At 46.0% G+C, this 17,427-nt stretch overlaps 1 protein-coding gene across 6 annotated transcripts in view; it reads right to left on the bottom strand.

Annotated features, from left to right (window-relative positions):
- Positions 1–17,427, bottom strand: part of LOC135387862 (dystrophin-like) — a 281,706-nt gene that overhangs the window by 202,602 nt on the left and 61,677 nt on the right. For all 6 annotated transcript variants that reach the window (XM_064617042.1, XM_064617043.1, XM_064617045.1 and 3 more), the window contains 12 exons: positions 17,140–17,289; positions 16,881–17,057; positions 16,639–16,779; positions 13,980–14,138; positions 11,379–11,618; positions 9,248–9,550; positions 5,946–6,329; positions 3,704–4,027; positions 1,745–1,920; positions 540–690; positions 336–446; positions 67–237 (listed from right to left, as the gene is read on the bottom strand). In XM_064617042.1, the coding sequence (XP_064473112.1) occupies positions 67–237; positions 336–446; positions 540–690; positions 1,745–1,920; positions 3,704–4,027; positions 5,946–6,329; positions 9,248–9,550; positions 11,379–11,618; positions 13,980–14,138; positions 16,639–16,779; positions 16,881–17,057; positions 17,140–17,289 (2,487 nt within the window). The remainder of the gene's footprint in view (positions 1–66; positions 238–335; positions 447–539; positions 691–1,744; positions 1,921–3,703; positions 4,028–5,945; positions 6,330–9,247; positions 9,551–11,378; positions 11,619–13,979; positions 14,139–16,638; positions 16,780–16,880; positions 17,058–17,139; positions 17,290–17,427) is intronic.

Genomic DNA, 17,427 nt, shown 5'->3' with positions numbered 1-17,427 from the left:
CGCGGATGTGTAACGATCAATTAATTAAGCGCAATAAGGAAACGGGATGCCACGGTTCCTACGCACATCGACGGTGGGTGAGGTTTCCCCGAGCAACCTCGCAGCCAGCAGCTTCTCAACGTCCCGTCGTGTCACAGACAGCTTCTGTTGCTCTGATTCTGTGGCTTCGAGAAGCTTCTCCATGGGTGCAACGGACTCTTCCAAATTTTTAATCGCTGTCGCCAACTCCGTAGTGGCCTGGAAGATGATGATGATGTTACACAAACTTAGGATGTGTTCTAAAATACCCACGGGTTACGGGTCCTTTTAGGAAATACATCACAAATTCAGCTCACTTTCTGAAACTTTTCTTCGAGAACTTCGACTTCTTTCGGCTTCACTGCCGACCCGCCGAGAATGACGGAGAGTAGGTTCGATCTCCTGGATCGCGTTTCTCCTTCGCATTTCTGCAACGGGAGTTTATGCGTTACAAAGCAGCAGGTCCACTTCGAGACCGTGCAGAAAACCGTCGTAGAAGACCGTCGTCCTCGGTTACCAACCTTCATGCTGTCCAACTTCTCCTTTGCCGCCGAGACGTCGTCGTCATCCGAAAATTTGTGGTTTAGGAGGCCCTCAACTTCCAGCAGCCAAGCCTTGAGCTCCGACAAGTCCTCACGAACTTGTTCAGAGCGAGAAGTGTCGATGGCGAGCCTGCATATCAAGCAGACGACATGAAAGTGCTGCCACGGACTAGATCTCGTGGTCTTCAGAATCCTACCAAAGTTACCTCCACGTACACCTCCGACCCGTCTGTATGTCTGTCTGACCTTGTCCAGCCACCTCCTATTGATTGCGTTTTGTTTTTGTTTATATTTGTATTGCGTTTGTAGTTCTCTTCACCCTTACCCTTTTCTCTTGTACCATGTGACTTGTTTTTTTTATATACGCTTCACCAGTTGTAACAGGTCCTCAAACCTGAAGAAGTGCAGCCTACTGCGCAAAAGTCTTGTTTTTAATGTGTATAGTAAATAGTTGATGCTCTTAACCGTCTTTGTAATATATTTAAAGTTATGTTATTGAAATCTTCTTGTCTCACTTTAGATTCCTGCAAAATGTTTTGGTGCTACGTGACGCGAAAGCTAGAGAAAAATAATTTTAAAATAAATAAATTAAAAATTAACCTAAAATAATTAACCTGAAAAATTAAAAACAATTAACCTAAAAATTAAAAATAACCTAAAATTAATTAAAATAATTTAAAAATAATTATTTTTATTTTGAAAATTAATTTTATTAATCATTAAATAATTTTCATTTAGGCTCCAATTGAGCGCCCAGCTCTCATCTGGCAACATTGTTGCCCTTCATGTCTTCTGGGGGACTCACTTTTTGCACTCCATTAGCGGAGCCCCACCACTTGGCATATCATCCGACCTTTGAGGAAACACAAAGGATTTTCCCCTCTTTCGATCATCGTCACGTGATCGAAACTTGTGGAGGCTCAGCAGATCTTCAAAAATTGACAGAAATGCGCGGCATTCGTAAACAGGATTGAAATTCTGCGTATAGAATCCTCGAGACACCTTCTTTTCATGGACTAAATAAAACAAACGCTGTTTGCTGATGCCGGTGTGTACACTTTAAGCAGACGACATCGTGGACGGGTGTTCCCTGCGCGCACGTTTCAGTGCATTGCTCTACAAGTGCCACCTTAATAATTCATGCCCTGTAGAGGTAATGCCGACTGTTGAAGTGGAATCCATACCTCTCCCTCCGTGACTGCAGTTCGGACAGAACAGCCTTCCACCTGCGGACGAGGCTTTCCAGCTTCTGCTGCAGCAGCACGCCGTCTGCAGCCGAGCACTGGTCCATGATCTGCTTCGTCATGCCCTTGACAGTCTCAAGGTGTGGCATCTTCTCACTCACTTGCTTCTCCATTGACTATAATTTGAAAATCGATAAAAAAAAAAGCAAGGCTTCAAATGTGATTTTCCCATGTACCGCAGAAAGGTTTTCCTTTTCACGTGGAACTACTACGTTTCACAATTTCCCTCCCCAAATTAAGTTCCCGTAAGTTCCCGCAAATGATGAAAATGAGCACTGTTTTCGATCTGCAGTATGCTAGTGTAAGTCATTTCCAAAGAGGGGAAGTAACGTAGCATTACTCAGACCCGTAGAGTAGCTGCCTGATTTTCGGGACACCGATTGTGGGGCTCATTCGATGCGTCGAACTCCCACTGGGAACCGGGACATTTGCCATAGGATTTACCTTTATAGTAATACCATTTTTACGGCCAGGTCAAAGTCCGAATGCCCGACTTTATGGATTAAAATCCTTGCGGACAAGCACCAATAAGACTAGAGTCGGCAATCGATTTTTCGGACATGCTCGATTTTTCGGACGCGCTCGCGGAACGTGCACGGGCCCCATAGAGCTAACGTATAACAACGTCCAAATTTTAGGATTTCGTACAGCTTCGCGTCGCTGGATGTTTCGGACACGGTTTCCCCCGCCCGCGAGCGTCCGGAGCGGTCGCCAGCTCACCACGTGCGCATGATGCAATGCGAAGGTCAAAGAAACGAAATATATTATAAATAAAAATATAAAAATAAACGAAAAAATATAAAAAACGAAATATTGAGGCAAGAAAATAGGCAGTGACTCTTCATTTCCCGACACTCCGAGTGAAGGAGTCCCGTCGTGACGCTTCGCGAAGCCGAGCACCTGCGACGTAAAGCGAGCTTCACCTAAAGCACGCGGGCGTTAGGTGAAGCCGACTTGCGGAATGGTGACGCCTAATGTTGCCAGAAGCTATCCCGATATGTTCTCTCCACATGTTCGGGATATGGACGACTTGCCGTCTCCCAGCGCGTCCGTCAGACTTGGAACTAATGAAGGCGACTGCGGCGCTTTTGCCCGTATACGATATCGCTTTCGGGAAGTAGCAGCGGTGGGATGTAGATGTAGATGGAAATAGAAGCTGATGTTATGAGGCAGAGATGGAAGACTGCCCATTAAGGAAGAATCGACAACTTTTTCCGGCCTACTAGTACTTAATAAAGTTGACTTTTGAAGCGTAATTCGTTTTTTTTCGGACTGCTCGATTATTCGGACTTTTGTTTGCGCGATCCCTGCCAAGTCCGACAAATAGGACCACGGCTGTACTTGTGGCACTTCAAAACCACCGTTTTAGATTGTGTACTTGCATTGGAATGGTAATCGGAACCCTAGGCGAGACAGCTCTAAAACTCCCAGACCATACTGCTAGGTGACGCCACGCCGTAGCGGTGGCTTTTGACGGCAGCACTCTTGGGAGTTGGGACACTAGTTGAGTTTCTATCTGGGCTCGCTGTCGCTGTTCACCAGCTATCGAAGAGCTGTCCCTATTGTCGAATGTGCACGACGAACATATGATGCTTGCAAGCGGATGTCATCACACGGGCGCCACATGAATTACAAATTACAAACAAAAAACTTCTTTAGTGCAGTAGAGCTGAAATAGAGCTTAATTTAGTGATCATCAGACTGCTGCATTATTAGGACTTTTTTCCAGTCACCGCCAAGTCTGGAAAATCAGTCTGCTACTGTATTCATACACACACTACCAGCTAATATAAACACACATATGTGTCAGAGCTTCACGACACTTTGTCATGGTGTTTGGAAACCTCTCCTACTCTCAATACTCGGAAAACCCCTACAGTATGCTCTGCTTCAACTGACCTCCTGGTGTTTCTGGGAGAGTTCCACGTCGAGGTCGCCGTTTGGCAGACGACACTGCACGAGGATGGTCTCAACCTCTTCCATCCACAGATTGAGGCTACGTATGCTGGAGTCGAACGTCTGCCAGAACTCCCTGGTCTTCAGCCAACGGCTGTGGCGTTCCGCGTAGACCTGCTTCAGGTTGGTCCACTCTTCGCTCATCTTCTCGGTGGCCCGCGACACTTCCAGCGCTTCCTGGTCGCTCGCTTTCTGGACTATGCTCGCTTGCTCTTGCTTTACGGCATCCACCGTTCCCTTCAGCGTGTCTAAGGCCTCCTTTACCGACTGAAGGAAGGCGGAGAAAACAGCCACAAAGATTTTTAAGCTAGTATGAATCAGTACCATATTTTCTCGAATGTAAGTCTCCTTTACGTCCGTACACACACGACTGAACAGTGAGACATGTCGGGTAAAATATTGCGTTGAAAATGTCTTCGTGCATCCAACTTTCGTAAGTGACAATGTCACTTCGATGCCGTTTTTTTTTTTGCTTCGAATTCGTTAATCTCAAATCAATTAATGGAAGAGGGAAGTGAAGAGAGCAACCAACGTCCAGAGTAGTAATGATATGCAGGCAATCCAAGAGTGAAGCCTTTTTTAATATTTGCAAGCTTTCATGTAGTAGTCTACATTTCTTCAGGTGTGAAGAAATGTAGACTACTGACTACTGTAGACTAATGAAATGTAGACTAGACCTGAAGAAATGTAGACTACTACATGAAACCTTGTGAATATTAAAGAAGGCTTCACTGTTAGACTGCCTGCATACCATCAATTACTGGAGAAGAAAGGTAAGGTTAAAGGGACTATGAAATTTCCCGAACCCCCATACTTTTTTTCGATGGAAACTGTTCTTCCCGCAGAGAAACTAATATGCCACAAATTTTTCCGGACGAAATCGCTCCACTCTGCGAGGAGCGCGCGCTGGAAATGTCTCTTCCGCGTTCCTCCTCTCCCGCGCATATTTCCCTGCCGATGGTGTAACTGTACGGACCGCACTTCGGTTCCCCGTTACGTCACCGGTGTTGCACAATGACAAGTAATGCAGCGAGCTCGCGCTGTGGCTGCCGCCACTGCCGAAATCTGCCGATCACGCGAAAGCTGCTGTCATGGAGATTTCCACTCCCGATGAACGCATACGCGGGATCCTACGGCGCATGCTCCTGGCGGGATTCCTCGGCTCGGCGACACGTCACGATGACGTGTTGCTGAGCCGGCCGTGGTCGCGTCAAGTTGCCCGTTGTGTCTCCGCTCGGCAGCTCGCCACGGCGCGGCGCTAGCTGTCCTCCCTTCGCCGCTCTGTTTAAATTCGCTCCCGAGAAATCCGCTCGCGCGACGAAAGTAAAATTTCGGTTCTAGACTCAGAAAAATGTCTTCTTTCGAACGAAACGCAGAAAAAAATCGTTTCATAGTCCCTTTAATGTTCATGTGCCATTTGCCAATATAAATTGCCAATTTTTCATAATATATAAGTGGTAATATGTGATATGTAATGTATAACAAGCCCGATAAACCCAATTTTTACCCGTACCATAAAATTCCAGAAATTTTTACACCCAAATTGAATGCTGCTGTTTTCCACCCGATTTTTACCCCCCCCCCCCAAATTTGGCAAAAATTACCTCCCAACAACCTCATACCCTATTTTGCACTCATAATCCCGTAACGTGCTCTCACTCTTTCTGCCTGTCTTCTCTTTCAAATGTTCTGCATGGTTGCCATGATCATCAGTAGAGCCTGAAGTCTTAGGGTTTTACCCGATTCTTCCCCGAATTTGCACCCCGAATTGAAGGTTGCCTCTTTAGGGTGAAACCCGATTTTTACCCGGCAAATTGCCCTCACTGGGATGTCTGTAGGAATGCATTAATTTACTTGTTTGGCAGAAAAATTCAGTTCCATCACCATTTGTGCCATACCACTACAGTTAGTTGAGTAACTGGGCCCGATTTCACCCCGAATTTAGCATACTAGAAGTTTTTTCACCCGAATCCACACGAATGTAGTGCACACGTTTATTTACCCGATTTTGTAACCCCCCCCCCCCCCCCCCCCCCGAATTTAGAAAAAAATATTTCCCGAAAACTTCAGGCTCTAATCATCGGCACGTAAACGCGATGTTCAACATTCCGCCCCTAGGGGGCTACGTGAACGTGGAAACGGTTCGTTCTTATAATCCTTTACGAAGCGATCTGACGGCGCTCACCTTAATGATTCCCTCTTGCTTCTCAAAGTTCTCAAAATCCTTCCCACAGAGCTCCGGAGCGTGAGCACGCTGACTGAGCGCTGCCAGGGCCTCACGGACTTTCGCCACGTGCGCCAGATATTCGGACACCCTCTCCAGGGCCCGCGCATCGCTGATGACAGCCAGCGGCACTTCGGTCTGGGTGGCGCCTGCAGAGGTCGCCTTGGTGTTACTAGATACTTGTAGGTGACTCAGGAGACTTTGGGCTTGGTTCCAAAGCTGATGCAGGCGATGGAAGAGACTCTGCGTAGCGACGGATGGCACGCCCAGCTGATGGAGGTCCTGCGCTTGCTGCTGCAACGATCCGATGTCCTGGCCGACCCGTGCAGCTTGGTCGAGGGCGCCCTGCAGGAATGGGACATGCGGCGCATGCAGTGAACGGAACGAGGTGATGTTTGCAGAAAGCTATAACCGAGGCCCTTCTTTTCTTTCTGCTGCGGCGAATCCTGAATTCCGCGGCAGGGAACTATGATTTCTGCATTTTTCCGCGGTAAAAGGCAAATTGCCCTAGTTCGGGCAGAAAATACTCTCTGTTAGCTCTTAGCGTGGAGGAACACAGTTACAACTCCAAAAACTGTTGTGACTTAGCATAACAAGATACATGGTACTTTCTTCTCAGAGGGAGAGACGTTTGTCACTGACTATCAAATTGTACCTGCTAAGTGACCTCTCTGCATGTACAGAATTTACTGTCACACATAGGTACTTGACAGCACAGGTACATGGACACCAAAGCAGGGGTCAGCGTTTGCATTCCACTTCAGAATCCCAATACGCTAGAGGGTTGTTCCAGCACACAGATGGGGCCATACCACGGCCTTTTCCGGTTGGCACATCTACGCTGTAACGCAAGCCGACCCGGTGCGAGCAAAGTCCGTTCATCTCGCGCATAAGCTGAGTTAAGCACGCGGTTTCTGCAAAATTCTGCGCAAAACCTCATGTTCTGCGGCAGACACACAATTCTGCGAATTTGTGCAGAATCGCGGAATCACAGAAAAGGAAGGGCCTTAGCTATAACGTCGGGCGGCGGACCTTGTCATGAATGGAAAACGCATGCACAGTAAGACCCCGTAGAAACGATTACTTTTACCGTCAAAATATATACATTGTTTCTACGGAGAACGGACACGCGCATAACGATAAAGTCCGCCGCTCCGAGTACCCGTGCAGCGATATCCTGACGCCCTCACGCTCACGGACCAACTTTGGCAGCGCGCTATCCGCCGTTGCACCCTTCCGCGAACTGTAGGACACTGCGGGAACGGAACGTCAGGAGGACGTACTCTCGCACTTTTTTCGCGGGGTAGCGGAAAAAATTCGTATAATCCGAAATTCGTATCAAAAGTAAATTCGTAAAATAAAAATTGAGGCGAGAAAATAGGCAAGTGACTGTTCATTTTCCATTACTGTCAGCGTGACGCTTTTGTGACTCCGCTTTTGGCCAATGCTGCCTAAATTCGCGACGTGATCCAAAAGGCCAGCTTTCCACCCCGCGAGTCGCGCGACAGTGTTCTAAAGCGAGCTTCTCCTACAGCACGCAGGCGTTAGGTGAAGCCGACTTGCGGAATGGTGGACACGTATATAACGTTGGCAGAGGTTGTCCCGGTATGTTCCGTCCACGGTTCCGGTCGCTGTTTTTCTAAGCCAGTGCGATGTCACACAGCTTCGCGGTTTATTGTTGGGAGGGGGGTTAAAAAGGTCAAAATAGAGATAAGGTGATAACGTTCCCGGGTGTGCAGAGCTCTGGGGCCGCGTGATCCCTGTTATCTCATCTCCACCACCATCACCACCAAAGGGAGAGTCATATTACCTGCATTGCACAACGTGAAGTAAGGGAGTTCGTAGTGAGGACCTCTCTCCCTTTTCGAAAGAAGGAGCGGCGTGACTCGCGCGCTCGCCAGTCACGGGGGAACAACCTCTGTCGCATCCTCGGCTCGTTCGTATCATCCGTAAAGGCAAGATAACGCATTCCTATCATCCGAACTCTACCCAGGCAGCACAATGTACCGAAAGTCGAGTGCAATAGGGGTGGACGGTATGTGTCTTATCAATGTTCATTAGTTGCAAGAGCGTGTTCAAGGCCTTCCACCTACCCGTCCACCCCTATTGCACTCGACTTTCAGTACATTGTGCTGCTTGGGTAATAGTATATGGGAAGAATACGCATCCCGACCGGGACCGGAAAAGAATTCGTATCATCCCGAAATTCGTATAATCCGTTATCGTATCATCGAGATTCTACGGTATTTCCACCATCTTTCGTAGCGTCCGTCGTTAGCGTCGCTCGCAGGATAACGCGCAGCGCTCGACATCCGTAGGATGCTGATCAAATGATTAAATGCGCGATGAGCTCCGATATCGTTATACGCGGGTTTCACTGTAGCCGCCGACCAATTTTTCGGACTTCTGGTTGGTTCTATGAGATCTTTGACGATGCCAACAGTTTTGTCCAAAAAATCGAAGAGTCCGAATTTCTGGAGTCTCAATTATCGTCGGCGATTACATTAATGTGTTGTATCCTTGAGAGTAATATGGAAGCGCATGAATTAAGCATAGACACATAACATTGTCACTGCTAACTGCATGTTACATAACGTCAGTTAGCATATTATGTAATGGCAAGAATGCTGCACATATTCCAAACCAGCTAATGCAGCGCATGTTTTGGACTAGCTGACAATAATGTGACAGGTAAGTACCCTAGTTCAATCATTAGCAAAAGGATCAACAAAACAGGAATCAACGGAAGGATCGAACGGACATAACTCAAACAGACGAGGGTCAGCAGTTTTAAAACTCATATGTCACTCCCAAGTCCACCCTCACAGAAGCAGTTTGAAGACTGAAGTTCATTGGCTGCACTGTCGCACAAGTGTCCATTATTGAAATGTCACCATAAAGGAATCCGGGACAGCTACTTCATCACAACTATGGCACGTAAATAAGTCTCACCTGAGCACCGTTTCAGAAGGCGGCTCTCAAAAGTCCCGTAAGACTCGACCTACCCCGTTTTACCATTTCTGAGGTAAAAAGCCTGATTTTTATCTGCCCCCCCCCCCCCCCAATTTTTAGAATTTTTTCATACACACACAATTTTTTTTTAATATTGAAAAATGCAAGAGTCTACCGTTTGGCTGACAAATGCTCACAGAAACAAGCTAGCAACGTTGAAGACACATCACCAACGAGGAGACATCCACACAAGCGCGCAGTGGCAAAGAGCTTTGCAACAAGTCAATCTGCCGACATTGTTTGATGCTCACCTTCTGCCTGCTCTGTACGGTACGCGCATGCTCCAGGTTCCTCAGCAGCACCACCAGCTGCACAACCGTGGAATCGGTCTGCTGCTGAAGAAGCTTCCAGCGCACCACCAGGTCCTGGAAGTGCTTCCGCCGCTGCTCGGCTTCTCGTCTCGCCCTGTCCCACGACCGTTCCAGCGCCCCCGCATCCCCTCGAAGCTTTTCCGTCGATGACGATGTGGGTGAGAGGCGCGGAAGAGTCCGTTCGACGTCTGCCGAGATCTGGTCCACGGCCACTCCCAGGTTCTCGATCTCCGAGGAGAGTTTCTGCGGTGACAGGAAGGCCTCACGGTACAGGTCTATCGTGCAGTACAGTCTGCCGGACTATTTGTTACACAGTGCTGGACTACCCCTATGTTCCTCCTTACAGAATAGATGAGCCTGAAGTTTTATGGTTTTACCCGATTCTTCCCCGAATTTGCACCCCGAATTGAAGGTTGCCTCTTTAGGGTGAAACCCGATTTTTACCTGGAAAATTGCCCTCACTGAGATGTCTGTAGGAATGCATTAATTTACTTGTTTGGCAGAAAAATTCAGTTACATCACCATTTGTACCAAACCACTACAGTTAGTTGAATAACTGGGCCTGATTTCACCCCGAATTTAGCATACTGGAAGTTTTTTCACCCGAATTTACATGAATTTAGTGCACATGTTTTTTTACTCGATTTTTACCCCCCAAATTTAGAAAAAAATATTTCCCGAAAACTTCAGGCTCTAAGAATAGATGACAATACTATCTGACAAGCGATGCTGAGTGACATCTCTGAGCAGAGGTGTGACTCATTCAAAAATGAAAGCGCTTACATAAAATGGGGAAATGCGAACACGGATTAGCCTTTGATTACTTAAAAACAATTGAATTAAATTACTTCTATACCAATTCAAAGAACGACTATAAGGACGACTTCAAAAAGATGGCTATACCCAGCATCAGTGATGGCCACTAACTACTTCTACAGTAGTTTAACTGTAACTACTAACTACTTTGCAATGGAGTAGTTTAACTAGTAGTTCAACTACTTTTCAGGGGAGGTAGTTAAAACTACATCTTTAACTACTGCAATGTAGTTTAACTCCATCTATAACTACTTAACGTCGTACATCAACACCAATCCCATTCTGTAGTGTTCTTGGACACCTAAATATGAATCACAAGCCGCGATAAAAGTGAAGATTTAGTAAACAAGCACGGCACAATTGCTCTGCACCACCGTTCTCATCAAACAAGTAGCTCAAGGTAAAAGTCGGAAGCACAATCGTGCCGTAAAGCTTGCCGCAAAATTGGAAGTAGTTGGCGCCTGCAGTAACCTAACTGCTGTAGTTAACTACTTGAAATAGTAGTTTAACTAGTAGTTGCCACTACATTTCTGCAAGTAGTTGATAACTACTTTTGAACTACAATCAGGTAGTTTAACTGGCAGTTTAACTACTGGTCATCACTTCCTAGTATACAACTATATGTGGTATGATCATAAATGGCTGTTCCTATTGGAAAAGATGACTATACTTAGGGCCTGACTTTTTAGGGTTAAACCCGTATCCGCCCGATATTTACCCCCCGAACGAAATCTGTAAAATTCGGGTGTAACCCGAATCTACCCGAAAACGTCCGGGTCGCGTGGCACACTCATAAGCGTGCATTAAAATAAAGTTTGATAACATTGCTAAACATTACTTCCATGTTAAGACAAATTTTTATTAAACAAAAAAAAATCACCCGAATTCCTGACGACAGAATATGCCGTAACAGGATTTAACCCGAATACACCCGAATTTTCGAATGAAAAATATCACCCGATATTTACCCCCCGAATTTGGCCAAAAATAAAACCCGAAAAAGTCAGGCCCTACATATAACCACTTGTACTATGACTATAATGGGTTGTTCCTACAAAAAAAGATGACTGCACCTAGTATATAACCACATGTGGCATAACTATACAGTGGTTGCTCTCACAAAAAAGATGGTCTATTTCTTCTATGGTTCTATTATTGTCTATATTATTCTAGTACACAACTGTACGGTCCTCTACGGCGGAGATCTGCGTTATCTTATCACTGCGGTGGGCCCAAGTAACAACGGCGCACTCACTTTAATGATCTGCTCGCACTCGTCTACAACTTCGCTGGTGACGAGGAGGATTCCCCTGTCAAGATGCTTCTCCAGGGCCTCCACCCTCTTTGAGACTTGCTGGAGCTTCCCGTCTAGGTGTTCCGACGCCGACGTATCTGGATCTGAAGAGGACGACGAGAGGAGCACCGGAGATGCTCGAAGCTCGTTCAGCACTGACCGCTGCACCTCTATGGACGACTGTTCGACTGGAAGGCTTTGCTGTAATGGTCGGGAAGGAAGAAAAAAAAAAAAACACGAAAAGTTGAGTGAATATGATAATTTGCTGTAACTAGAGATAAACTGATGTTCTGAGGCTGGAACAACATAGAAGGGACAGATACAAACAAAGCCTCAAATTGCCTAAGAAATCAACGATGAAAGATGAAAGTCACTGAAAAGGTTAGCCAGCTGTAGGGATCGAACCCACATCTTCTGGATTGCTGATCCAGGGCTCTACCAAAGTCAAAGAAAGTCACTGGAGAGGCGTGTTAGCTTAGCTCAATTGGTAGAGCCCTGGACCGGCAATCCAGAAGATGTGGGTTCGATCCCTACAGCTGGCTAACCTTTTCAGTGACTTTCATCTTTCATTGCTGTAACTGTTATCACGGTCGTAATGTTCATTAGTTAGTAAGCTCGTTCTTGGTTACTGAAAACGATTATACAGCAGAATCTCTATGATACGAATCTCACGGGGTCGCGGAAAAAATTAGTATCATCCAAAATTCGTATCAAATGAATTTTTAATTCGTTAAATTGAGGCAAGAAAATAGACGGTGACTGTTCATTTTCCGTTGCTGTCAGTGAAAGAGGTCGGTCGTAACGCTTTTGTGTCTCCGTTTTTGGCCGATGCTGTACCAAATACGCGAGACGATTCAAAAGACGTAGCACGTGCTTTCCACCCGCGAGTCGCGCGACAGTGTTCTAAAGCGAGCTTCTCCTAAAGCACGCAGGCGTTAGGTGAAGCCGACTTGCGGAACGGTGACGCGCAATGTTGCCACAAGTTGTCCCGATATGTTCCTTCCACGTGTTCTGGTCGCTGTTTTCCGCCAGAGCGATGTCACACAGCTTCGCGGTTTATTCCCAAGCAGCACAATGTACTGAAAGTCGAGTGTAATAGGGGTGGACGGTATGTGTCTTATCAATGTTCTTTAGTTTCATGAGTCTGTTCAAGGCCTTCCACCTACCCGTCCACCCCTATTGCACTGGACTTTCAGTACATTTTGCTGCTTGGGTTGTTGCGATGGGGTGGGGGGGGGGGGGTAAAAAGGTCAAAACAGAGATAAGGTGATAAGGTTCCGGGCCGTGCAATCCCTTTAATCTTATCTCCTCCACCACCACCAAAACGAAAGTCATTGCTTGCATTGCGCTACATGATGTAAGGGAGTTCGTGGTCGAGGATCGCCCTGCCTTTTCGAAAGAAGGAGCAGCATGACTCGCGTGCTCTCGCGTCACGGGGGCACGACCTCTGTCGCATCCTCGGCTCACTCGTATCACCCGTAAAGGCAAGATAACGCGTTCGTATCATCCGAACCCGAATACATGGGAAGAAAGGCATTCCGGCCGGGACCGGGAAAGAATTCGTATCATCCGTGATCGTATCATCGAGATTTCCTCATTCCATATTTACTCATTTCCACCTGAGTATTTATTTATTTGGCTTTCATTCAAATTAAAGGAATTCCACAATACTACAACAGAGATGGGTTACGGAAATTTATAATTTCGGCATTGCTGCGTTAAGAGGGGAAAAAAAAGACACAGATAGTACTTGTATTAAACCTATGGGCAAAAGGAAGTTGAATAGTACAATAATCATATTGCCAATTGTAGGAAAAAATAACGCAGATATAAAAAAAAAAAGACACAGAGTGTACTTGTATTAAACCTATGGGCAAAAATAAAGTTCACACTCCTTTGAATACTTTGAATACTACAACAATCGTATTGTCAACCGTTGGATGGGACAATCGAAAGCTTGCCCACATGTATTGTCATCAAGCAGGAGAGCCCAACATCAAGAGAGAGAGTGTATTGGCATCAAATGGAAGGCCGGCCACAGGGGAAGGCTTCCAACATCAATGAGAGTGAATGTTGATCAGATCTGAACAGCACAAAGAAATCTGTGCACACTGCAATAACTATGTGTAGGGCCTGACTTTTTAGGGTTAAACCCGTATCCGCCCGATATTTACCCCCCGAACGAAATCTGTAAAATTCGGGTTTAACCCGAATCTACCCGAAAACATCCGGGTCGCGTGGCGCACTCATAAGCGTGCATTAAAGTAAAGTTTGATAACATTGCTAAACATTAGTTCCACGTTAAGACAAATTTTTATTAAACAATAAAAAATCACCCGAATACACCCGAATTCCTGCCGACAGAATATGCCGTAACGGGATTTAACCCGAATACACCCGAATTTTCCAATGAAAAATATCGCCCGATATTTACCCCCCGAATTTGGACAAAAATAAAACCCGAAAAAGTCAGGCCCTAACTATGTGACACCATGCAGTACAATAGTGATGGTGTCTGCTTATACGCATGGTTCTTCAGTTAGTGCCGTGGGAACAACTCACTTTCAGCTTCTCAACGACGGAGTTCCAACGTTCGCTGAGTTCGTTCAGCGCCGGCCCGATGACCTGCAGGTGTTCTGGCCCCCGTTGCATCAGTTCGAGTACATCTTCTTTGAGCAGTTGGACTTTGCGATTTTGCTCATTCATCTCACTTTGCAGGACCTGGTAGAAAAAAAGTTACTAATCCCAATGTGTCCTATGTGTTTGTCAGCATCACATATGTTGACTTATCGATTCAGATTCATTGCCCTAGCTTTTTGTGGTGGAAAATTTATTTTTCCACGAAGTGGGATATACGAAAATAAAAAAGAAAAGCAAAACTAAAGTGTAGCATTCTCCCAACATCGCTTCTACAGCCTTTCGTAACTTTCCAGTGCGCAAGGAAAACTAGACTCAACTCTGTCAATCTCTCTCGGGGCATTGGTGTCATTAAATTATCGATGGCGTCAGGCAATTGCAGTCTCTACTCATCGGGTTTAACCCGCAAAAGTGTTGCTGATCTATTGAAGACCCGAGATAATTCAGTAAGACACCGAATATTTAGGGCCTGACTTTTTCGGGTTTTATTTTTGGCCAAATTCGGGGGGTAAATATCGGGTGATATTTTTCATTTGAAAATTCGGGTGTATTCGGGTTAAATCCCGTTACGGCATATTCTGTCGCCAGGAATTCGGGTGTATTCGGGTGCTTTTTTTTTTTGTTTAATAAAAATTTGTCTTAACATGGAACTAATGTTTAGCAATGTTATCAAACTTTATTTTAATGCACGCTTATGAGTGTGCCACGCGACCCGGATGTTTTCGGGTAGATTCGGGTTAAACCCAAATTTTACAGATTTCGTTCGGGGGGTAAATATCGGGCGGATACGGGTTTAACCCTAAAAAGTCAGGCCCTACGAATATTTTGTGAAAAACTGACGATTCTGAGGAAAGCAGCTGGTTCCGCGAGACATGGCCAATTCCGCGAAAGTTTGCGGAATTGCGAAGAGCAAGGGGTTCTAGTTCTAGTAGTTATCCCTTTCTTCATTCAAGTTCAAATTTAGTTAAAGAGGTTGTATCACTTTCAAAGCTCTGGTGCACTGCATCCTGCACGTATCGTACCACAGAAACCCCCAAAGAAACTTCCAGATCAAGCTATGACATCAGAGGAGCAACGCCCCTTGACCATTCCCGTTGGTTCTCGAGATCATGTGACTTCCTCCCCAGCACGGATGCCTGCCGTGATGTAACAGCAGGACGAGTTTCGGTACATGAGGCATTTCTAGGTCTCTATATTGACCGCTTAGCTGTGGATCTTGGGGTACAAGTTGATGCTGATGCAAATAATTGACTTTTCCATTTATCCTGCATGGCTTTGGGGCCAAGTGTGGCGACCCCTGCAATATAAATAGGGTCCCGTGCTTTTGGGGGTTCGATGTTTTTCGAAAATCGGGGGTAAAAATCGGGCGTTATTCCGGGGGCCGTAAAACGGAGAAAAAGACTGGCAATATCGGGTGGAGAGGCAGATTTTTTGGTGGAAATTATAAAAAAAAAAAAAAGAGCACTTCTCGCGTCTTACATGAACATGAGGTGCGGAACATAGTGCCCCGAGTGCTCTTATTGATTGCTGAACTGGCACCTTGCCAAGTGACGTTGACGTGACTTTGACGTTGACGTGACGTTGCCCACATCTGTGAGGCCGACAACGGCGAGCCCTTTCACCGTCACCACCACCATTCGGGAGAGGGGGCGGATTTTACAGGGTTGCTCGACCCCTAAAACACGAGGCACTCAATATATAGAATTAAAATCTGCCCTACAGAGCACTGATACGTACGAAATGAATAAAACATTGCGTTTGCAATTTTGCGCACGTGAGCTCCGGGAAGACAAAAAGCTGCTGAAACGGCGTCATTTCAAGACGTTTAGTTCACATATTTTCCCGAAACACACACAGATCCACATGCCCACTAGCATGTCATTACAAGTTGTACTGAAGCTGCACTGTGGCTGTACCATAGTTAAATCAATCAATCAATCAATCAAATAGAGTTTGTTGTTGTTCAAACAATATGCGTACAGTGAATATGCAGGTGGAAGTCCTGTAGTTAAAAAGTAGCTGTACAGTGAATCTCGTTTATAACGAACTCGACGGTCAGGCTACAGCTGTTCATTATATCCGATAGTTCGTTATAAGTGAAGTCTCCTTACATTGTGTTAAATATTGGCGGTCGCTTGCGATGGGTTCGTTATAACAGGAAACTCGTTATAAGTAGGGCCTGACTTTTTAGGGTTAAACCCGTATCCGCCCGATATTTACCCCCCGAACGAAATCTGTAAAATTCGGGTTTAACCCGAATCTACCCGAAGACATCCGGGTCGCGTGGCACACTCATAAGCGTGCATTAAAATAAAGTTTGATAACATTGCTAACATTAGTTCCATGTTAAGACAAATTTCTATTAAACAAAAAAAAATCACCCGAATACACCCGAATTCCTGACGACAGAATATTCCGTAACGGGATTTAACCCGAATACACCCGAATTTTCAAATGAAAAATATCGCCCGATATTTACCCCCCGAATTTGGCCAAAAATAAAACCCGAAAAAGTCAGGCCCTAGTTATAAGTGGGGCTGTTATAACCAAGATTTAGTACTGTAGTTGAAAAACTTTCTTTTACCTTTAGCTTCCTCTGTCCCGCTGGCGACTCCTTGTACTCTGGCTTGGCCACGAAGTAGAGCTCGGCTCCTTCCACCCAGGTCTTTAAACTGGTCAGTCGGGAACACGACCTCTCGAACAGCTTCTTGAAATCCGTCGGGCCCTGGCACGTACAAACTTCGTTTAATTTTCAAAAAAACTCTTACGGGTTCCGCGAAAAACGTTCGTTCGCTCGGTCTCGTCTCAAACTCGTAAATACCGCACCGATGCCGCCTTCTTCCGCAGGATGTCGTCGATGTTGCTCCACTGCTGCTTCAGCGTCTTCACGGTGCTGTTGAGCGAGTGCAGCTTCTGGCCGAGAGTCAAGCCCTGAAGTCCGTCGCTCAGGTCGACAATGGCTGCCAGGGAGGGCTTCTTCTGTTCGAGTTCCTGAAGCTTGTTCTGGGTACCCAGGAACAGGAATATAGTGACAGAGTTGTTGCTTTTCGTTTGCGTCAACAACCGTAGAGACCGTTATTCGTACCTCGGCGAATTTAACCTCGTCTTCCGCAGACCGCTGCTTTTCGATCTCCTCCATTGTCGCAGTCATCCAGTTGTGCAACGAGATCATCTCCTTCTGCAGGCACCGTGCTAGCCGTAAGGACTGTTCTAGGACACTCTTACTTTCTGTCACCTGCGCAAGAATGTTGAGAATTCCTCTTGGCGGAACATTTTAGAGACTCAGCATTAAAGGGACTATGAAACGATTTTTTTCTTCGTTTCGTTCGAAAGAAGACATTTTTCTGAGTCTAGAACCGAAATTTTACTTTCG

This window comes from Ornithodoros turicata, chromosome 3 (assembly GCF_037126465.1).
Source record: "Ornithodoros turicata isolate Travis chromosome 3, ASM3712646v1, whole genome shotgun sequence".
NCBI classification, from domain to species: Eukaryota; Metazoa; Arthropoda; class Arachnida; order Ixodida; family Argasidae; genus Ornithodoros; species Ornithodoros turicata.
This window is presented reverse-complemented; position numbering and strand designations above follow the sequence as displayed.